The sequence below is a fragment of the Macaca fascicularis genome, chromosome 8 (assembly GCF_037993035.2).
Source record: "Macaca fascicularis isolate 582-1 chromosome 8, T2T-MFA8v1.1".
In the NCBI taxonomy this organism is placed as follows: Eukaryota; Metazoa; Chordata; class Mammalia; order Primates; family Cercopithecidae; genus Macaca; species Macaca fascicularis.
In genome coordinates, this window is record NC_088382.1 from 112,441,863 (window position 1) to 112,463,864 (window position 22,002).

General features: G+C 38.5%; 1 protein-coding gene across 2 annotated transcripts in view; it reads right to left on the reverse strand.

The window, feature by feature from the left end:
• Nucleotides 1–3,480: 3,480 nt before the first annotated feature.
• Nucleotides 3,481–22,002, reverse strand: part of AZIN1 (antizyme inhibitor 1) — a 37,435-nt gene continuing 18,913 nt past the window's right edge. For both annotated transcript variants that reach the window (NM_001292053.1, NM_001301783.1), the window contains 10 exon segments: nucleotides 3,481–4,747; nucleotides 5,325–5,539; nucleotides 5,864–5,979; nucleotides 9,411–9,573; nucleotides 10,531–10,605; nucleotides 11,001–11,082; nucleotides 12,655–12,789; nucleotides 15,338–15,510; nucleotides 16,537–16,710; nucleotides 20,320–20,516. In NM_001292053.1, the coding sequence (NP_001278982.1) occupies nucleotides 4,636–4,747; nucleotides 5,325–5,539; nucleotides 5,864–5,979; nucleotides 9,411–9,573; nucleotides 10,531–10,605; nucleotides 11,001–11,082; nucleotides 12,655–12,789; nucleotides 15,338–15,510; nucleotides 16,537–16,710; nucleotides 20,320–20,421 (1,347 nt within the window). In that variant the 5' untranslated portion in view covers nucleotides 20,422–20,516 and the 3' untranslated portion in view covers nucleotides 3,481–4,635.

Genomic DNA, 22,002 nt, shown 5'->3' on the forward strand with positions numbered 1-22,002 from the left:
TAAGATATTGCGATATCTTTAAAACATCTACACAACCCTATTTAACTCTTTAATTGCCCATACCTGATCCAGTGCTAATCTTCTCAGGCCATCGACAAATCAACTGCAAAGGGTTGACAGACGTAAGCAGTATCATCATAGAATCAGGGTTTGAAAGATCACTTAACAATGGAATTGGTTTTAAAGCTGATGACAATTACATACATAGGTTAAGGAATTTAGGAGTATGAAAGATGTTCTTTTTCTCTCCATTTAGTACCCCAAGACCACAACATGGAGCATGTTGTGTAGATTAAGCTTTCTATGAATTGCCATTTAAAAAAAACTTTTTATAGTCTATTTCCAATAAATAAAACAAAATCTTCAGCTGTGTAACACTAAAGTCACATTGCCTTTTGAATCTAGGTGGTTTGTGTTCCTGTATCTATACTCCTTTCTGGGTGAAGACATGCACTATGATTTAAAAGATACGTGTAGTACAGGCCATCTGTACGCAAAGAGAAAGTTTCTCGGGATGTCTGAGTAGGAACTGAGACTTTTCAGGTTAGCTTCAACTTAATGCAAATACCAGTCAAGACCAAAACTAGTTCGTTTGTTGTTCCTAGGCCAGGTTTATCCTCATTATGAAAGCCTACTTCTGTAATTACTTGCACCACACCTTTTTCCTCTCAGGATGAATGCGATTCATAGGATTTACTCACAACTCAAATGTAGAAGACTAATTTTTGTTTTATATTTTGATTCCTGCCGATTTAAGTTTCTACTATTACTTTTTTTTTGAGATGGAGTCTCGGTCTGTCACCCAGGCTGGAGTGCAGTGGTGCAATCTCCACTCACTATAACTTCTGCCTCCCAGGTTCAAGCAATTCTCCTGCTTCAGCCTTGAGTAGCTGGCACAGGTGCGCGCCACCATGACTGGCTATTTTTTGTATTTTTAGTAGAGATGGCGTTTCACTATGTTGGCCAGGCTGGTCTCGAACTCCTGACCTCAGGTGATCCGCCTGCCTCAGCCTCCCAAAGTGTTGGGATTACAGGTGTGAGCCATTGTGCCCGGCCTGTGCTTTTAGATAATACTATAAGGTTACATTAAAATTAAATCAACTAACAGGCAGCAAAACAAAACCTTCCTCTGACGCCCAACCAAAAGTCCAGCTTATAAAGACAAAGGAGAATGGTCAAGTACGTGCTAAAGAGACGTTAATACCAAGCTATCAACCACTGGCACTATCTGCCATTTGCATCCATGTGCCAGGCACTTTTAAGGCCTGGTAAGGTTAAGTTCTAGTGTCTTCATCCTACAGGCAGGAAACCAAGGCCCAGAGCAACTTGTCCAAATCAGTATCATATAACAGGTAATAAGGGTTGTTTATTGAGCTCCGTGTGCCAGCCAGTTCTAAACACCTTACAACTGTTACATCCTTATAACCTTATGAAGCTGCTATTTTTATTACCATCCTTTTTTTTCTTTTCTTATTAGAGATATGGTCTGTCTTTGTTGCCCAGACTGGAGTGCAGTGGTACGATCGTGGCTCACTGCAGCCTCCACCTCCTGGGCCCAAGCGATCCTCCCACCTTGGCCTTTTGAGTAGCTGGGACTACAGGCACTTATCACACCCAGCTAATTAAAAAAATTTTTTTTGGAGAGACGGGTCTCCCTTCGTTGCCAAGGCTGGTCTCGAACTCCTGAGCTCAAGTAATCCTCTCACCTCGACCTTTCAAAGTGCTGGGATTTACAAGCATAAACCACTGTGCCTGGTCTTACCATGATTTTCCATCTGGGAAAACTGAAGTACAAAAGGGTTAAGTGACTAGCCTATGTCCATACAGACAGTAAATGGCAGAGGCAGTATTTGAGTCAAGCAGACTGGGGCAAGGTCTACACCTTTAACTACCACCCTATACTAGTGTATTGCCTGAATAATGAAGTAAATCTTTAAAGTTACTCCCCAAAATATTAAGTCACCCAGTTAACTAAAGTGTTCAAAGAACGAAGAGATGCTTTTCATTTCAGCAGAGTTCAGAAGACTTCTTAAGGCCAAGACAGGTTAGCAAACTAAAATATATACTCTAAAAAACAAGAAAAAAGGAATTAAGCAATGTGTGGCTTCTCTAACCCAGTATTTCCATTTAATGGTATTAATGCCCATGTTTACTTAGAATAAATCTAACTTAATTTGTCAATCTATTCATTTAGTTCAAGTTTAAAATTATTAAGAGGCTAGTGAACTGAAGTATCTAGAAAAGGTTGTCCTGGAAACAGTGCTCACATATATACTGGACTTTATCAAAATTTCATTGTTCTATACATAACTCCCAGCATTTTTTAGCAGAATCAATTTACTTTCTAATAAAGCAAGATTGTTAATATACATAAAGCTCATATGTAAAATTTTACCTCTATTTCAGATAGAAGCCAAAGCAAAACATGAGGAATAAAAACATTTATCTATGTATTCAGAATCACACACAAGTTACCTTTACAGTTCAATTTACTATATAGAAATCACTGGGCTTTATATTTTCAGTTAACTTTTGAACTGAGATTACAATATTATAACAAAAAAATTTACATTAATTCAGAACTTTTTAGCATACCAAATTGAAATACATAGGTTCAAATTTCAGATTTATGGCAAACAGTCTTCAAATACAATACAGACATTTCTTAAAAGTTACCATATCATTCACATGTGATATTTGCAACTCTGAACTGTTTCATATAGAACAGCTCTCCTGCAGATATGGCAAAGTTGATATGCCATGAAGTTCAAGGCCTGTATAGTCAGGCCGAGGACTCAAAGTTGCACCATCTTTAAAAGGTTTGGCATTTCTGGACCACAACAATGCACAACATGTAAAGAAGGTAGGAAGCAGTCCCCCCTCCTTGTTAAACGGTTAAAAAAAAGTTACATGGTAGCTTGGAATTTTGCATAAAACCCCATAATATACCTTGAAAAAGTCCAAGGGCAATTTGATGGCAATGGATTGGGGTCCTATACATATTTTTAATAGAACCCATGAGAGTCAAATGGGCATTAATCAAATCAAAAAAATATTAAGCACCTACTGGTTCAAGAGATTTAAATTTATTAGAGATTCATGATCAATTTCTTTTCACCTCGAAATCAAGGTGTAAAAACCAGCTATTAAGTGCATTCCAAACTTCTCCTATGTAGCACAGGTAGAATTTTCTGTCCATTGGCACCAAAGTGAAGTCACATTTCCTCTTGGGAGACAGAAATTCCACACCTGAACATAGAGTAAGTTAGGAAAAAATGACCCCTGTTGTTTATTACTATTGTGATTCTGAGATCTAGGATTTCTAATATACTAGCAGTAAACAAAGCAAATTCCTGGCAACAACTGTCAGGTTAGTGATGCTAACTCCCTTCCCCCAACCACCATAAAGTTTTAGTAAGAAAAGAATCAAAAGTAATGACTAAGCAGAACAAATTGGAAATAACAAGAAACTAAGGTGACAGTTCAAACCAACAACAAAAAATCCTACATTTGAAATAACTGCAACTGAAGATAGTAAGTGTGCTTCACCCCAACCCCCATCCCAACTCTGAATTTAAACATTCCGTGCAAAAGAGCAACAGGTTTCTGGATAAAGATGTAGCCCTTCTTAAGTTTTAGTGCTCTGCAGTTTTCTGCAATTTTATTTCCCTCCCCCCAAGTTTATTCAAAGTATTTAACAGAATCTTCCATTTCAGCCAAAAGATTGTGATTCAAAGATTTACTAAGGTACTCTATGCATTCTATCTATACAGAAACACCTATTTATTATTACAATTGATTTATGCAGGATTAACATTTTTGGTGTTAAAATTGTTAAACATCATGCTTACTGCACATCAACTCTCCATAATGAATCTGAACTTCACAATGATTTACCAAACACTTTACTTAAATTACTAATTAAATAACTGAAAAATGCACTGAGCCAAACAAAACTTAACTGGGCTATAAAGAAAAAAACCCTTCAAAACAGTCCATATACACATCTATTTCAAAACTACCTTTGCTAGCTAGCCCCTTTCCCAAAGTTTTAGCCTGAAAGAACAGTAAAATCTACACAAAATTTTATTGCAATCATACAAGGGTTACATTAGGTCAACAAATACTATGATGCAATTTTACATTTATTAAACTACAGTTCAAAGCACAAATTTACACATTCTAAATACACTAAACGTTATCTAATGAAGTCACACTGGTCTTCCGCTAACATTTGATATATCTGGGTGAAAGACATGAACTTTACAAGACTTTAAACACAAATCCTTAGTATAAAAACTGTGTTCTTGTATGTAAACGATTTAATGGGGAACCCAATTAATGGGCTTCCATCTCCACTAAGTCATCCATTTTGTTGCATATTTTATTTTAAACGCTTAAGGGGTAGGACAAACTGGTAGGTTTAAATCTGGACACATTATCTAAATCTCCCATTATCCCCAATGAATTATAGATGAAAGCTGTTTTTGTCTGGTCCCAAATAGCTATTACTAATAGTTTTTGTTGCCAAAAGAATTAAGAGAATAAGATTGTTTAAATTATTTTTCCACACTGGAATGTTGACCAGACAAGCTTAACCTGCAACTTCAGATCTAAAGAAGCGTTAATGCCTGTTTAAGCTTCAGCGGAAAAGCTGTCTTCTTGGCTCAGCTGAATGCAAGAAGGCACAAAGAAGAAGTTCTTCATCATTGAGTCTGAAGTAATTCCGGCATCTTGCATTTCATACCTAAATAGAAAAAATTCAGTTAAATTCTGAATTTAAGCCCAAAGACCATGTAATCACCTAACAAATGGATAATAAAATAGGACTATAACTAGTCTTCCAAATACCTTTAAAAGATCATCATTTTTTCTATTATAGCCATGCACTGCAGAGTGATGTTTTGGTCAGACTACACATATGACTGTGGTATACCCGTAAGATTACAGTGAAGTTTAAAAATTCCTATCACAATCGTGTCATAGCACAATGTATTATCCTTTCTATGTTTTAAGTATCTTAAGATACACAAATGCCACTGCATTACAACTGCCAACAGTATTAAACAGAGTAACATGCTGTATAGGTTTGCAGCCTAGGAGCAATATACCATATAGCCTAGATTATGTAGTAGATTATGCCATCATAAAATCACCTAATGTTCCATTTGTCAGAACAAATTCCCATCATTAAGCAACTACACTGTACAGGCAATACGTGACTGTACTTCTAAGTTTAGCATTCATCACAGAATTAAAACTTATTAGCAAGTCTACAAGGACAGTTCAAATATCCCACCTGCCTTAAAATAAAATCACCTTACCAATCACTGAATGACATCATGTAATAAATGGCTGGCCTCTGAAAATCATTAAAAGCAGAAGGTTCATGGAAAGAATCTGCTCCCATGTTATCAAAGATAAGCCAATCTCCCACATTCAGCTCAGGAAGAAGACAGCTTTCCACAATTTGATCAAGCTCATCACAGGATGGACCCCAAAGGCTGCTTGTAAACAGAGGCTCATCTTCCTTGTATTTCTGTAGGAAAAGTTTTACAATTTTTACTCATGCAGGTATTGAATTTGTGAGTAGATAAGTATTTTTCACTGTCTCAGATCCAATGTGTTCATGGAAAAAAGGCCTAGAGCCAAGGGCAGGGTGCTCCTTAAGCCTCAATGGTACAATTAACTCCACGTAAAGGCAACAAACTAAAAAAGGGACTCCACCAGAAGAACGCAAATCCTCAAAAGGGGCATTTTTCCCCATTCTAAAATGTTTTTCAAAAAATTGGGAAGCATCTTAAAAATAACAGCTCAGTTTATAAAATGCCAAATAGGCTTTAATATTTCTGATAAAACTTGCCTTGTGAACCTCTGGAATGGTATTTAAGTCCTCAGACAGTTTACTTGCAAAAGAACCATAAACACCATCATTCATATAATACATGAAGGCTGGTTCATCACTTCCGGTTTTTTCTACTGGAATAAAACAGGAAAGGGGAAAATGAATTTTTATTAAAATGGCTCATATAAAACAAATAAATGTAATTTTCACATTTCTCAAACTATTTAAACTTAAAAAGACACACAGCACTCATTTCACAAAGGAAGATAACCAATGAGCACAAGAAAAAAGTGCTCTAGGGCTGGATGCGACGGCTCATGCCTGTAAAATTCTAGCACTTTGTGAGGCTGAGGTGGGCAGATCACTTGAGGTCAGGAGTTCAAGATCAGCTTGAACAACATGGCAAAACCCCATCTTACTAAAAATAGAAAAATTAGCCAGGTGTGGTGGTGCATGCCTGTAATCACAGCTACTGGGGAGGCTGGGGCACTAGAATCCCTTGAATCTGGGAGGCAGAGGTTACAGTGAGACAGTGAGCCAAGATTGCGCTAGTGCACTTCAGCCTGGGTGACAGAATGAGACCCTGTCTCCAAAAAAAAAAAGTATTAAGATTCTTGAAGCCTTTCTGATAGTTGCTGTTTCAAAAAAAGAGGAAAAAGATCAAGCAGCAAGGAAAAACACTTTTTAGTTTCTTTTCAAATCAGCAAGAGGAAGGCAATATATGCACAAGTAATTAAATATGTGTTTGAATGTGGAATTAAAAATAAAAGTTGAGATTGTACCACTCACTCCAGCCTGGATGACAGGGCAAAAACCCTGTCTCAAAAAAAAAAGAAAAAGAAAAAGAAAATAGTGCTGTATATCATTAGTCATCAGGTAAATGCAAATTAAAACCACAATGGGATACCATTACCACCAACCTACTGACTGGATCAACTTAAAAGACTGACAATACAAAATATCAAAGAGCATGAGGAGCAACCAGAGTTCACATGTATACACTGCTAGGGGGAATCTGTGTGTGTGTGTGTGTGTGTGTTGAGACAGGGTCTCACTGTTACTCAGGCTAGAGTGCAGTGGTGTGATCACAGCTCACCGCAGGTTTGAGCTTCAGGAATCAAGAGATCCTCTCACCTCACTCTGAAACCTTTGAAAACACCCATTCTACTCACAGCTACTCTACTCTTAGCACAACCAATACTCATTTTCAGGTTTATCACTCTCCACAAGAAACAAACCAAGGCTCCTTGGAGAAACAACTGATTACAGGACTGAGGCAGAAAAAGGTTAAAATGAGCCTGGAACATCTTGATATACCAAAAAATAAAGAAGTGCTCAGAGAATAACGGAGACATGTCAAGGGAAAAATGAGAGTAATAGATTATATAAACCTAATGAATAAAGATCGGTCTAAACTCATAAATAAACAGGAAGGAAGGAAAAGATATTCTTTAAGTAAAGGCTAACTAATATAAACAATAATGAAGTTAGAAATTCATCAATAGATGCTAAAACTAATGGGGTGAAAATCTGGTTAGAAACAGGTAGTTTATTTACAGTCTCTAATTAACTTGCCACTTCACAATGGAGAGAAACCTGCCTGACACAACCTTAAACAAGTGCTCAAAACTAGCATTTAAATAAAAAAAAAAAAAATAGCTGGGCGTGGTGGCACGCGCCTGTAATCCCAGCTACTTGGGAGGCTGAGGCAGGAGAATCGCTTGAGAAAGGCAGGAGGAGGCAGAGGTTGCAGTGAGCCAAGATCATGCCACTGCATTCCAGCCTGGGCAACAAGAGCAAAACTCTCTCTCAAAAAAAAAAAAAAAAATCACTAGGCCAGGTGTATTGGCTCAAGCTTGTAATCCCAGCACTTTGGGAGTCTGAGGCAGGTGGATCACTTGAGTTCAGGGGTTTGAGATCAGCCTGGGAAACACGACGAAACCCTCTACAAAATAAAAATAGAAAAAAACCTAGCCAGGCATGGTGGCATAGGCCTGTAGTCCCAGCTATGCAACAGGCTGAAGGTGGGAGGACTGCTTAAGCCAGGAGATTGAGACTGCAATGAGCCCTGATGGAGCCACTGTACTCCAGCCTGGGTGACAACACAAGAAAAAACACCTACCATCATCAATATTAGAACAGACCACTATCATGTGCCTCCTAACATGATGAAGTGAGAATAATAGACTAACACTTCAGTGGACTTCATGCCCCAAATGCATAGCCTAAAAAATATAATCACGGCTGGGCGCGGTGGCTCACGCCTGTAATCCCAGCACTTTGGGAGACCGAGGCGGGTGGATCATGAAGTCAGGGGATCGAGACCGTCCTGGCTAACAGGGTGAAACCCTGTCTCTACTAAAAATACAAAAAAATTTGCCGGGGATGGTGGCAGGTGCCTGTAGTCCCAGCCACTCCGGAGACTGAGGCAGGAGAATGGCGTGAACCCAGGAGGCAGAGCTTGCAATGAGCCGAGATCATGCCACTGCACTCCAGCCTGGGAGACAGAGCGAGACTCCATCTCAAAAAAAAAAAAAAAAAAAAAAAAAAAAAATATATATATATATATATATATATATATATATATATATATAATTATGAGGAATCATCAAACAAACCCAAATTAAGGATCAGCTATGAAATTTCTACTCTTCGAAAATGTCAAAGTTAAAAAATACAAAGTAATGAGCTGAGAAGCTATCCAGATTCAAGGAGAAATGACAAATTCAATGTGGTCCTGGACTGGATTCTAAACAAGGAAAAACAGAGCTGTAAAATAAGACAATATTGGGGAAATGGACAATTTTTCTATGGGATGTGGATTAGTCCACAGCCAAAAAAAAAAAAAAAGGCTTGTTAATGTAACACAGTATTTCCTACAATAATATTAGCCAACGAGATGGGACTGTCTAGTGCCTTTTTGTTGGTTTGACTTGAGTTAGATTACAAGGACACTTTGTGGCCCTTAAGTAAGAAAGTATGAAAACAGAGCCTCCCTGTGATCCATGTGAGAAAAGGAGAACAGAAGAGAATAATGGATGAGAATTAATCATCTGGTAGACATTTATCGAAAACACACATATCTAAACATCAGTACCAAGAAAGTTGGATTTGGAAGTCTTATGGAACGGGATCTTGGCTTTAAGATTTTTTTTTTTTTTTTGTTTGAGACAGAGTCTCGCTCTTGTAGCCCAGGCTGGAGTCCAGTGGCATGATCTTGGGTCACCGCAACCTCCGCCTCCCAGATTCAAGTGATTCTTCTGCCTCAGCCTCCTGAGTAGCCGGGATTACAGGGGTGTGCCACCACGCCCAGCTAAGTTTTGTATTTTTAGTAGAGATGGGGTTTCCACCATACTGGCCAGGCTGGTCTCGAACTTCTGACCTCGTGATCCACACAGCTCGGCCTCCCAAAGTGCTGGGATTATAGACATGAGCCACCATGCCCGGCCAGCTTTAAGATTTTTAAAAGCTGAAAACCACCTACAACTTCATGACCATCTGTTCATTTCCAGACTAACTGCAATTATCTACCAACAAAAATAAAACTATAAACTTCATAACTTACCTCCAGAGGGAAATTTATCATTTTCAACAACTTTCTTTGCTATGATATTAACTGCAAGTGTAAATGCAGAAGACACATAGTAGCTTCCGGGTTCTGAAATTATCTTAACACCAGATCCTTCAGGAAAGTAGATATCCAACAGAGGGCTGATAACATGATTAACCTGTGGATTTTAAATGCCACATTATGGTTTCAATATTGGATCAGATAATTCGCAATATTCAGAAACTGATATTAACAAAATCTTCTAGGAAAATGGAGCAGTTCCAATCACAGACTATGAACCTTAGCAACTTCGTAATTATCTCCAAGCAACTAATTAGGCATGCTTTCAAGTCAATTTATTTTGTAACTATCAGAATGGCATTAATTTTAAAAATAGAGAGCGCTAATAACAAATACCTACTGGTATTTGTTTTTTTTTTTTTAAAGTCATTTTTCTATACTTGATCACTAAAAACAGAAGCAAAATTTTCAAATCATAGTTTCTAGATATTGCAGAAGGAAGGAAGGAGGGCAGAGCAGGAAGGTGAGAAAACAGGTGTGACGTGCATCTGGCCTAAGTGCTAAAGTTGGCTGGGAGTGGTGGCTCACGCCTGTAACCCCAAAACTTTGGGAGGCTGGGGCAGGAGGATCACTTGAGGCCAGGAGTTCCAAGACCAGCTTGGGCAATATAGAAAGACTTTTTTTTTTTTTAAGTCCCAGCTGCTTGGGAGGTTGAGGCAGGAGGATCACTTGAGCCCAGGAGTTGGAGGCTGCAGTGAGCTATAATTGCACAACTCCACTCCAGCCTGGGCAACACAGGAAGACTCTTTTTAAAACAAAACAAAAAAGGTAGTAGTGAAGTTTTCTAAGTATTACATCATTTATGCCATTAAGTATAGAAACACAACTGAAATAGAAAATGTTTCATGATAATGTTCAAAGAATTCTATCAAACTTTTCAAAGTTAGCTAGGTCTACTAACTACCATTAAGTATCCACATTTTCTAAGAATAAAATTTTAAAGAGACATTACAGGGTTTACTTTCTGCCATTGTAAAAATCCTGCTCTACACATCCACCACTTAAGTAGCAAAGAAAGCAATTATTCTGTTATGTCATCTACTGAAAAGTTTACCTCTTCTAATTGAAATTCAGTTCCCGTGAATCCTCCACCAATGTCTAACATGTTCATCGTAAAGCCAATTTCTCCCTATGGATGGAAAAAAAATTATTTAAATGCTTTTCCAAATTGTAATGGATATGAGAACATTTTAAAAACCCCCTCCTAGGGAGGTAAATATCTGTTCTGATCTTTAATACAGCAAGTTCTTGGTTTTTTACTGATAGAAACAGATTGATTCAATATTAGGTATGCTCTTTGATTTTATTTGTACTCTCTTCTAGACTTATGCAAGTCAATTACTATTTCACTCCTTTACCCGCTTAAAAGGTGTGACTGTATAGAGCTCTGAATGCTTATGTAATAAAAATGAGGTGTGTGACGTTGAATGTAGTCAGAGTAATTCACACAGGCAGAAAACAATACTTAGTCTTTAACTTAACATCCTGGCTAAAATATCAAAATAATTTAAAGAAAGAACTTACAGCCATGTCAAACACACATCGAGCATCAGATAGAGCATGTACGTATACTTGAGATTCTTTGCAAGCACTCGAAACATGAAATCTGAAACACACAGAATAATAACTTTAAAGGAGCAGAAAGTTTTAGAGACACCTCCTGTAATTTCTTTCAACTGTCATTCATCATATTCATACCATTAAGTATCCACATTAACTTTACCAAATACTTAAACCATTAGAAGCATCAGCCTCTAATTAACCAAAAGTTACAGTACCAGCTTTTTAGAAAAGGCAATGCCAAGATAAAACTGTAATTCTATAAACAAAAATTCTTAACAATAAGTCAATTATCAGTACTGTTGCAGTTATACAATAAGGTGTGCTTTTATGTATATGTGGTGCTTTTATGTTTATATAGTGAAGTAACAAGCAGTACCAAATCGTATCACATTCAGCTGAGCATAAAATTGAACATTCAGTTTTACCCAACCAAATACAAAAATGTGTCTGTTGTGAAATAAATATAAAGGAACATTAATCAAGTTGAGTAACAGTATTACTATTATTCACTAGTATTACTAAAGTTCCAGAATAGAGTACTTCCTGATTGTGGCAGTGGTTACACAAGTACTAAAATCCATAGAACTGTACACCATAAAGCAAATTTTTCTTTTCCCTTTATCTACTCGAGATAGTACTTCATTAATTTTTATGTCAACTTAAATTAAAACTTAGTTGAAATATGAACAAAACTCTCAAATGTGTCAATATTGTCACCTAAGGCAGAATTCAAACTAGATTGACATGGAATGTTGTCTATTGTGTAGGGCACAGCACGATCCAATTCTTCGTTTAAAAGACTACCACCTATTTATGTACAAAGTAGAATAGAAAGTTACACAGTAAGGTCAGGCACAGAGGCTCACACCTGTAATCCCAGCACTTTGGGAGGCTAAGTCGGGAAGACTGCTTGAGCCAGGAGTTTGAGGTTGCAGTGAGCCATGATCATGCCACTGAACTCCAGCATGGGAGATATAATGAGATACTATCTCAAAAACTAAATAATAAAATTAAAGATACACAATAAACTATTAACAGTGGGGACTCTATACATCTTTGTGAGTGTTTGAAAAAGCAAGACTTTTTTACTTTAGTAAGAATAGCAATGGATTGGCAAACAACATCTAGGGCTTAGTGTTACTATGTCTGTAATTAGTTCTGAGGATATAATCAAGTCTTTGAACCTCTTGGAGTCTCGGTTTCCTCACATATAAAATTAAAAGCCTGAAGCAAAGTCTAATTTATTGAAATTCCCCAGAGGAATTAAAAGGAGGAAAAGGCCTGACACTTTTATTTTTGTTAAGAATTCTAGCAAATCTCCTCCCATCCAATTTAAAAGGTGGCGATTAAGTTACTCTGCACTAACCCGAATCAAAATATTATTTGCTATTTTTTTTATTGTGGGGAAGGAGGTACAGTTGCAAAACAGTATGAAAAGGGATAAGGCATATTTGTTTTGCCTAAACTAAGAAGAAAACACATACATGTGTGTTAAAAGACTAGAAAAAAATTGCGTCTTAGATTTCATGCAAAGAAAGTCTTAAATCAATAACCAGAAAGACAGGCTATCACCGTAAAATGTTCACAGTTTTAAAAGTTTAAAACAAATACTCACTTAACCCCAATTATTTGGACATCAAGTTCCTTAGCACATTCCAAGAGATGCTTACAGTTCTTCAGGGTAGTGCCAAACTTCATGTTACCCTCTTCACCTCCAATATTATCTTCTGTTGCAATATGTAGTAAAACCCTAAGAGAAGGGGAGATGATTGGGGCAGAGTTGGTTTACATCATCATCAGCACATGTGAAGCCTGAAGATTGTAGGAAGTGTGTTGATTATGTTGCCAGTGCTCCCAAATCCAGCGACGGATGAATCAAGTGAACCTAATGAAAAACAATCCTGTATAGAGAAAAAACTAGCAATTAGGGCCTAAAGCATGAAGCTTACAAGGATGGGATTTTGGAAAATGCAGCAAGTTAAGACTCTGTTGTAGCATCAAGAGTTGGTTGGGCTCTGTAATGAAAGACGACATTACTTTCAAATGAAGTCCATCAGTCCATAAATCCGCCTAGGAAAACTAAATTGAATAGCAATGCCATCATTGTCTTTCAATAAAAATATCAGGGCTTTAAATGTCTTCAAATTTCTTTGATTGTGCTAACTAGCTAAACCTCCATGCTTACTGCAAACATTCTTCCTACTAACATAGTTACATGCCAGCAGGTTTCTAACTGGAAAAAAATAGGTGTCTTTTTTGTCCGAGATGGAGTCTCCCTCTGTTGCCCAGGCTGGAGTGCAGTAGCGCAATTTCGGCTCACTTCAACTTCTGCCTCATGAGAGTGCCTCCTGAGTTCAAGCAATTCTCCTGCCTCAGCCTCCCAAAGTAGCTGGAAATACAAGAGTGCACCACCACGCCCAGCTAATTTTTTTTTAATTTTTAGTGGAGACAGGGTTTCACCATGTTGGCCAGGCTGGTCTCCTGACTGCAAGTGATCCACCCGCCTCGGCCTCCCAGGATCAAAGTGCTGGGATTACAGGCGTGAGCCACTGCAAGCTCCGCCTCCCGGGTTCACGCCATTCTCCTGCTTCAGCCTCCCGAGTAGCTGGGACTACAGGCGCCTGCCGCCTCACCCGGCTAGTTTTTTGTATTTTTTGGTAGAGACGGGGTTTCACCAGGTTAGCCAGGATGGTCTCGATCTCCTGACCTCGTGATCTGCCCGTCTCGGCCTCCCCAAGTGCTGGGATTACAGGCTTGAGCCACCACGCCCGGCCATAGAAAGCTTTTAAAAAAAATTATTTTATGTGTTTAAACAGCAGCCTTCTAGTCTACTGATTCAGATCTATATTTGGTATTTCCTTCCAAACCATGACAATCAAGACAAGATGACCAAGACTGATTAAATTTCTTTAATTTCAGGAGCTGAGTAATGACAAACTGCTAGAAGTTGCAAATATACAAATTCTTTTTGTATAACTCTTTTCCTATGGATGTATTAATTACATAAACTAAGAAGGTTAATAATGTGGCCATGAAAATAACAGCTATGGCCTTCATCTGGTAATTAGAGGACAAGACTGATAAAAGCAAAAATTATTCTAATGTTAGAATCAGCTCCATCAAGAAGGTGCCAGTCTACAATCTAACATACATCACAAATCACAGCTTGTCTTCACAGGATCACAGAACAAGATTTTTTAGAAAAACAAGTGGTTCCCTAAAATTTTCCCAACAAGGTTTTTATCCACACACAAAGATTTACCAGAGTAATCAATGCTATCAGGATATCTTAAGTACACCATTAAAGTCAGTATGAAAATTATGTACATACAAAGAAAACACAGATACAGTACATTTTCAGAAACATACGTAACTCATTAAAAAAGTAAGCCAACAACTGCATAATTCAATATGCTTTTAGTATATTCTTAGGCCCTCCTGATATACCAGTTTGTGAAAACCTAAATATTTGCCTTAAATCTTTTTGCTTTTAAAAAGGCAAACCTTTTTATCAGGGAGTCTTGCTCTGTTGCCCAGCCTGGAGTGCAGTGGCACGATTTTGACTCACTGCAGCCTCCGGCTCCTGGGTTCAAGGGATTCTCTTGCCTCAGCTTCCCAAGTAGCTGGGATTACAGGCGCAGGCCACCCTGACCTTAAATGATCCACTGGCCTGGGCCTCCTAAAATGCTGAGATTACAGGTGTGAGCCACTGCACCCAGCCTTAAAAAAGTAAACTTTCTTTAAAAAAAAAAAAAAAAAAAATTCCTCTGGATGCATGAAGGTGCAAGTAAAAAATTTAAACTTCACGTTCAAAAAGAAAAGTATTAGCCTTAAAAACAAAACTCCCCAAATCTATGGACTAGGCTTCGAAGACACTGTCAGTAAAGACCATTTAGGAACTATGGCCTGGGGTAGATTAAACCCTCAGCTAAAAAGGAAGAAAAGCTGACCACAGTATATCTTGTTCCTAACATTACAAAACTCAGTTACAGAAATAATGAAAATATAGCCATGGCCCTAATTTGATTATCACACCAACTATCAAGGATTCCTTCAAGATTACAAAATTATATCCCCAAACTGCCCTTAATTTTTTTAATCCCAATTCCACACGAAGGATCAAAGGTAGAGAGCCAATAAAATGCTACTAGTGTTTCCCGTAGAGGACCTTTAAATTAAAGTTGTAATTATGATACACATCATTGCCCTACCACAAATGCTCCTTCTTCCCAGCTAAAAGACAAACCCAACCCTCTAAGTGGTAAGTAATATTTTCAAGTACTTAGTTTTATACTTACTTGGCATTTGGGTGATTACGTGCAATTTTCTTCAATTCAATTTCGTTGTCACATGTCATGATATTCACTCCAACTTTTGCTGCATACTTTATCTGAGACACTTGCTTGCAAGGACTTATGTAAATAATGTTTTCTGGAGATACACCCAACTCTTGCACTAAAGCCATTTCATTCTGTGAAAAGGAGGTTAAATTAAGAATAGATAATGTCACAGTTCATATTCTGAGAATGCTTCCTCTACTACTATGACCCCCACCCCTTTTAAAACCAGGGTCTTACTCTTTGTATTCCAGGCTCAAGTGCAGTGGCACAATCATAGCTCAATGCAGCCTCCATCTCTGGGGCTGCTCAAGTGATCCTCCTGCCTCAGCCTCCCAAAGTGCTATGAGTACAGGTGTGAGTCACTGTGCCTAGTCAAACCAATATTTTTATTTAAAAACATAAATAAATAAAAAGTGAGATGAGGTCTCACTGTGTTGCCCAGGCTGGTCCTAAACTCCTGGCTTAAGCAACTCTTGCCTCAGCCTCTCAAAGTAGTGGGATTACAGGTGTTAGCCATCGCTCCTGGCCTAAACATTGTTAAAAAGAAGCACCAAAGAAATCTCAGACTTTAGATATGTGCTATAGTTTGGACTAGAAGTAGCTCTAGCCTAAGAATGAGGAACAAATTAAAGTTTTCAATTAGTAAAACGTTTCAAAGGCTCATCACACTGAAACTTCCCTTTCATTGGTGCACTTTTGTAATTTTCTGGCCGGGCGCGGTAGCTCACGCCTGTAATCCCAGCACTTTGGGAGGCCAAGGCGGGTAGATCCTGAGGTCAGGAGATCGAGACCATCCTGGCTAACACGGTGAAACCCCGTCTCTACTAAAAATACAAAAAATTAGCTGGGTGTGATGGCGGGCGCCTGTAGTCCCAGCTACCCAGGAGGCTGAGGCAGGAGAAGGGTGTGAACCCAGAAGACGGAGGTTGCAGTGAGCCGAGATCACACTGCACTCCAGCCTGGGCGACAGAGCGAGACTCCATCTCAAAAAAAAAGAAAAGCTTGTAATTTTCCAACATGGGGCTGCAAATTTAAAGAATTATTTCAAAACTCCATCCAAAAGTCTAGCTTCCTTGCATCTGTTCCCTAACCACTGTAACTACATTAAGTTAAATTATTAAATGGTTCAGTTTAGTTAAAAAATGAAAAATACTTACTTTACTGGAACAAGCAAATCCAGTTCCAAGAGCTGCCAAAATCTCAAGTACAGCTGGAGCAGAGTTGCACTTCACTGTGTAGAATGGCTTTATCTGAGCCACTACATTCTGCCATTGACTGTGTTTCTTCACAATCTTTCCAAGATCTCCCACAAAAAATGCATTTTTCCCTGTCTATCATGGTTATGAAAAAAAGACAAATATGAACAAAAAAACCATTGAAAATCAAGTATCAAAACAGGAAAGAACATCTTTCCTCCACAAATATATGGGCCAAGACATATATTTACATACAGTAGTACATTTAAAGTTTGTTAACTGATTTAGTAAACATTAAAAAAGACTCTGAATACATTTGTTCCTTCTTCTATTTATTTTGCTGTGTTGTATACATGAGCATATAAAATATTCTCCCCTTTGAGATTAAAAAAAACTATTATCAATTACAGTGACAAAAGTCAAAATGAAACTCCCTTGATTTTACTTTTTGGCAGTTGAAGAAAGGAAACCTATTTTCTCCCATGCTTCCCCCACTGTTTAAAATACTTTGGCAGTTCAGGATATAATTTCCTAATACAGTAAAAAGAAATGCTAAACAAAACAAGCTATATATCAACATTAAAAGTGCACCTTAAGATAACATGGTAAAATAAGAGACCATCTTCACTGGGAAACCTTATTTTATTACTTTTTTCCGAGTTGAGGTCTTGCTCTGTAGCAGACTGGAGGGCAGTGGTGCAATCATAGCTTACTACAGCCTCCAACTCCTGGAGCTCAAGAGATCCTCCCATTAGGCCTCCCAAAGTGCTGGGATTACAGGTATGAGGCACGGTGCCCGACCAGGAAACCATTTTTAAAAAGACAAGGTTGTTAGTCTGCACATGGAGACGTCAAAATTAGATTTTAAAAGTACGTAAGTCTACCAAATATCAGATAAGCCTGAATAAGAATAATCTTCCTTAAAGTTGTGGCTATTCTAGAACTAGAAAGATGACTTATGCTTGTTGAACAGAACATATATTACTCAATGTTAGACAGCAGGCAAAAAAATCTTATTTAGGACGTACAACATCCAAATACTGTTTGAGAATCCATGAAGACAATGTTACTGTTTTGAACTCTTTAATTCACAGTATTTAAAAATGTCCATTATTAGAATATAGTGCCCAACTGATATAAATGCAAAATGCACATTATATGCAGCAGAATTTTAACAGTTGTATTAAGTTATCCATCCTCCCAAGATATAGTATCTATAGTATTCTGAAGAGAAAAAGTTTATATTTAATTTGATTGGGAAAAAATAAGGTATTTATGGGTACCACCAAGAGAAACGGGATGAAACAACAAGGTATTCAGCTTCTTATCTTAGGCATGATGTGAGTCCAGAAAATTCTCAGTAGGCAACGAAACACAAATTTAGGGAGCAGGGAAGCCTTGTATTTAATGAATATTAATTCAACAAAATTAAGCAGGCTTAGGCAAACAATAGGACAATGAAAAGGGAGATAAGTTAGGAAGTCACTATAATGACACGTGCAAAGATGAATAGATAGTGGGAATGGAGGAGATGAATACAAGGACATGATGGAGGCAAGACCAAGGTTAAAAGCACAAACCAAAGGTGGACTGAATGACTCAGACAACACTGAAGTGTCACCCCAGAACCAGAGAATAGGGTTGAGGACTAATCCTCATTGAATGTTACTAAATGTGGGATAATTTAGATGTGGGATGAAAGGAATATTTCAAAGATTATATCTGACCCCCGAAAAGTGTTGCAAAAAGTCAGAAGAATAAAGTTAAGTGATTAAGAACGATCATCAAAATTTGACTAGGAGCTTCCCAGTGGCAACTGACTGAAGAATGACTTGGCAGAAATTGGTTGACCAATATGACAAGTTTCATGACCAATATGTCAAGTTTTCAGCAGTTGAATGGCAGAGGAAGACAAAGGGATTTTTGCTAGGATGAGGGGAAGATGAACACGTCTGTAGACTTAAGGTCAAGAGAAGGAGAGAATTTTGGATATTCGATTACTGAACACCAGTAACATGAAAAACAATTCTCTAACAAGTTTGGTGGAATATAGGAAATTTTCTCCAAGAAAGAAAGATTGTATCATTTAAGTCTAATATGAAAAAAAAATTCAGTTCAACTCATCAGATCTCTTTCACACCATATAGCACAGACTGAAAAGTTGAGGATGTTTTTATTTTTACCAAGTTTACCAGGCTGGGTGCAGTGGCTCACACCTATAATCCCAGCACTTTGAGAGGACGAGGTGGGTGGATCACCTGAAGTCAGGAGTTTGAGACCAGACCATCAACATGGTAAAACCCTGTCTCTACTACAAATATAAAAATCAGCTGGGCCTGGTGCCGGACGCCTGTAATCCCAGCTACTTGGGAGACTAAGGCAGGAGAATCGCTTGAACCAGGGAGGCCGAGGTTGCAGTGAGCTGAGATCGCACCACTGCTCTCCAGCCTGGGCAACAAGAGCGAAACTTCGTCTCAAAGAGAAAAAAAAAAAAATCACCTTAAGTAGCAGTGAGTATATGATTCTGTAGAAGTTGACTCCTGGAGCAGTAGAGAGTAAGTATTCAGGATAAATTATCAAATTCTCAATGAACATACACAACCAAGATTATCTGAAAGTAAATTAATATCCACTGAAGAATACAACTGAGACCAGGCGCAGTGGCTCACACTTGTAATCCCAACACTCTGGGAGGCCAAGGCAGGCAGATCACATGTTGGTCAGGCGTTCAAGACCAGGCTGGTCAACATGACGAAACCCGATCTACTAAAAATACAAAAACTGAGGCCGGGCGCAGTGGCTCATGCCTGTAATCCCAGCACTTTGGGAGGCCGAGGCGGGTGGATCACCTGAGGTCAGGAGTTCGAGACCAGCCTGTCCAACATGGTGAAACCCCATCTCTACTAAAAATACAAAAAATTAGCTGGGCATGGTGGCACACACCTGTAATCACAGCTACTCAGGAAGCTGAGGCATAAGGATCCTATATCAATTGCTTGAACCCAGGAGGCGGAAGTCACAGAGAGCCGAGATCATGCCACTGAACTCCAGCCTGGGCAACAGTGTAAGAATCCATCTCAAACAAACAACCAAAAAAAAAAAAAAGAACTGAGGCCGGGCATGGTGGCTCATGCCTGTAATCCCAGCACTTTGGGAGGCTGAGGTAGGTAGATCACCTGAGGTCAGGAGTTCAAGACCAACATGGCTGACACAGTGAAACCTCGTCTCTACTAAAATACAAAAACTAGCCGGGCGTGGTGGTGTGCGCCTGTAATTCTAGCTACTTCAGGAGGCTGAGGGAGGAGAACTGCTTAAGCCCAGGAGGCGAGGGCTGCACATGAGCCAAGGTCGCGCCACTCTACTCCAGCCTGGGCGACAGAGTGACACTCGTCTCCAAAAAGAAAAAAGAAAAAAAGAAAATTGAGAAAAATGAGTAAGAAGCCATGTACTGATTAGAAGGTTGGCTGGCATCACATCAACAGAATAAATAGAACACAACTGGGTGCCAGATGCTAAAAGGCATAGCAGGGAAAGGGCCATAGGGACGATTTTTAAATAATGTGGATTGGAAAGAAAAATGGATCACTACTCAAGGGGAATGGGTGTGGGGGATGAACGTCAAGTTAAATCAGATAACATCTGAACCAAGTACTTTTAATCAGATTACCATCTTAGAAATTAAAAAGCATTCATGTTTCAGAGCTTGGAAAATGACAAACACTGTATTTGAGAAGTGGAACTTACCAGGGTATGTTCATAAACATAGTTATCAATAACATTTCCAAGGTTTGTTCCTTCATCCAACAGGCCAACGGAGTAGTTTGCATCATCAATAAATCCTTTCATCTCAGCCGTATTCCACAAAGCCGAAAGTCATAAACCAGGAAAGACAAGAGACGGGCCACCAAGCCTATGTCTGGGTCCTTAGAATATGCAACAAACTGTCAAAATATAAGTTATATAAGTCTGTATTATTCCTATAGACATAATGTACGAGTCAATGAAAGTGTGCTAAGTGCCTAATTTAGTGACGAATGTATACAATCATTTTACAATTTCAGAAACATCAGATTATTAACTTCCTATAACGCCTATTTAAAAAGCAAATACATGAATTAAAATACATTTACCCAAAAAGGTCAATATAATTTGAAGGGGTAACTCACATACATACACAATATATTACAAGCCTATATGGTCCCCTTATTTACAGAGTTGCAGACCCAATCTGTATCATTATCTTGTTTTGTGCGCCTGTAACACACTTAATTTTACCCATTTTAAGAGTAAAGAAAGCTAGTGAAATAAGTATCTGCAGCCAAGAAATCAAAATACCAGTCTCAACTTCCAATATACTGTCAGCCATGTAATAGCACTGCCAGGTAATTGCAGATAAATGTCTTATAAATAAATAAAAGTCCTGGGCAGGCATGGTGGCCCATGCCTGTAATCCCAGCACTTTGGGAGGCCCAGGCCTGTGGATTGCTTGAGCCTAGGAGTTTGAGACCAGCCTGGACAACATAGCAAGACTCTGTCTCTCCTAAAAAAAAAAAAAAAATTCCCAATAGGTGAAAGTAATAAAAATGGGTGAGGGTGGAGGGTGGGAGGGTGGCTTGAGGGAACAATCCGAAGTTTTGATACAGACTGCCTAGGGCTTATCTCAAGCTAAAATAGTACTAGCTACATCAAGTTAGCAATGTTATGAGGTGAGTTGCTTTGGTGAAATCACTGGACTAGGAGTCAGAAGACCTGGTCCTGGCTGTATCATTTAGGAGAATCTACATCAGTTTCTCTAAACCTCAGTTAACTATCTTAGTTATTTATTCAATAGGTTGTTGTAAAAAAAAAAAATCATAAAGCATATAAATTAAAAACATCTGTTTCAGTGCTGGCTAGAATAGAGCTAAATTAAGTTGTCAATTACCAGAAATGCAAAAACAACATAATTAGAAACTACATTAGTAAGTTAGGTATCTGTACATCCTGAACCAGTTACTAAAAAATCTGATTTTTAAAATGACTTTAGGCTAAATCCTACCCCTCTCCAATCCAATCAATAAAATAAACCTGCCCACTCCCCCAGAGCACGCATTGTCCTGAGGCAGCACATACTGACACATAGGTTTATCTTCTTTGTTGAACTTCACTAGTCCTTAGGTTACTTTAGGAAATAACTTCAACATAAATGAGATAAAAAAGGTCCACCAGACAGGGTACTACTTAATATCTGGTATTAATTTCTGGTTGCCACATTAATAATGGCACTGACCAGCTGTCTTGCAGCCTGTTTTAAAACCTGCACAGCCTTTCCTGTGTCCTTGATTCCTCCCGCCACCCCCCTCCATCCTCCCCAATGCCCCAAACTAGAGTTCACCCTTGGGTGATGGCCACTCTCCTGAAAGTGTACTCCATTCCAATGGTTCTTAA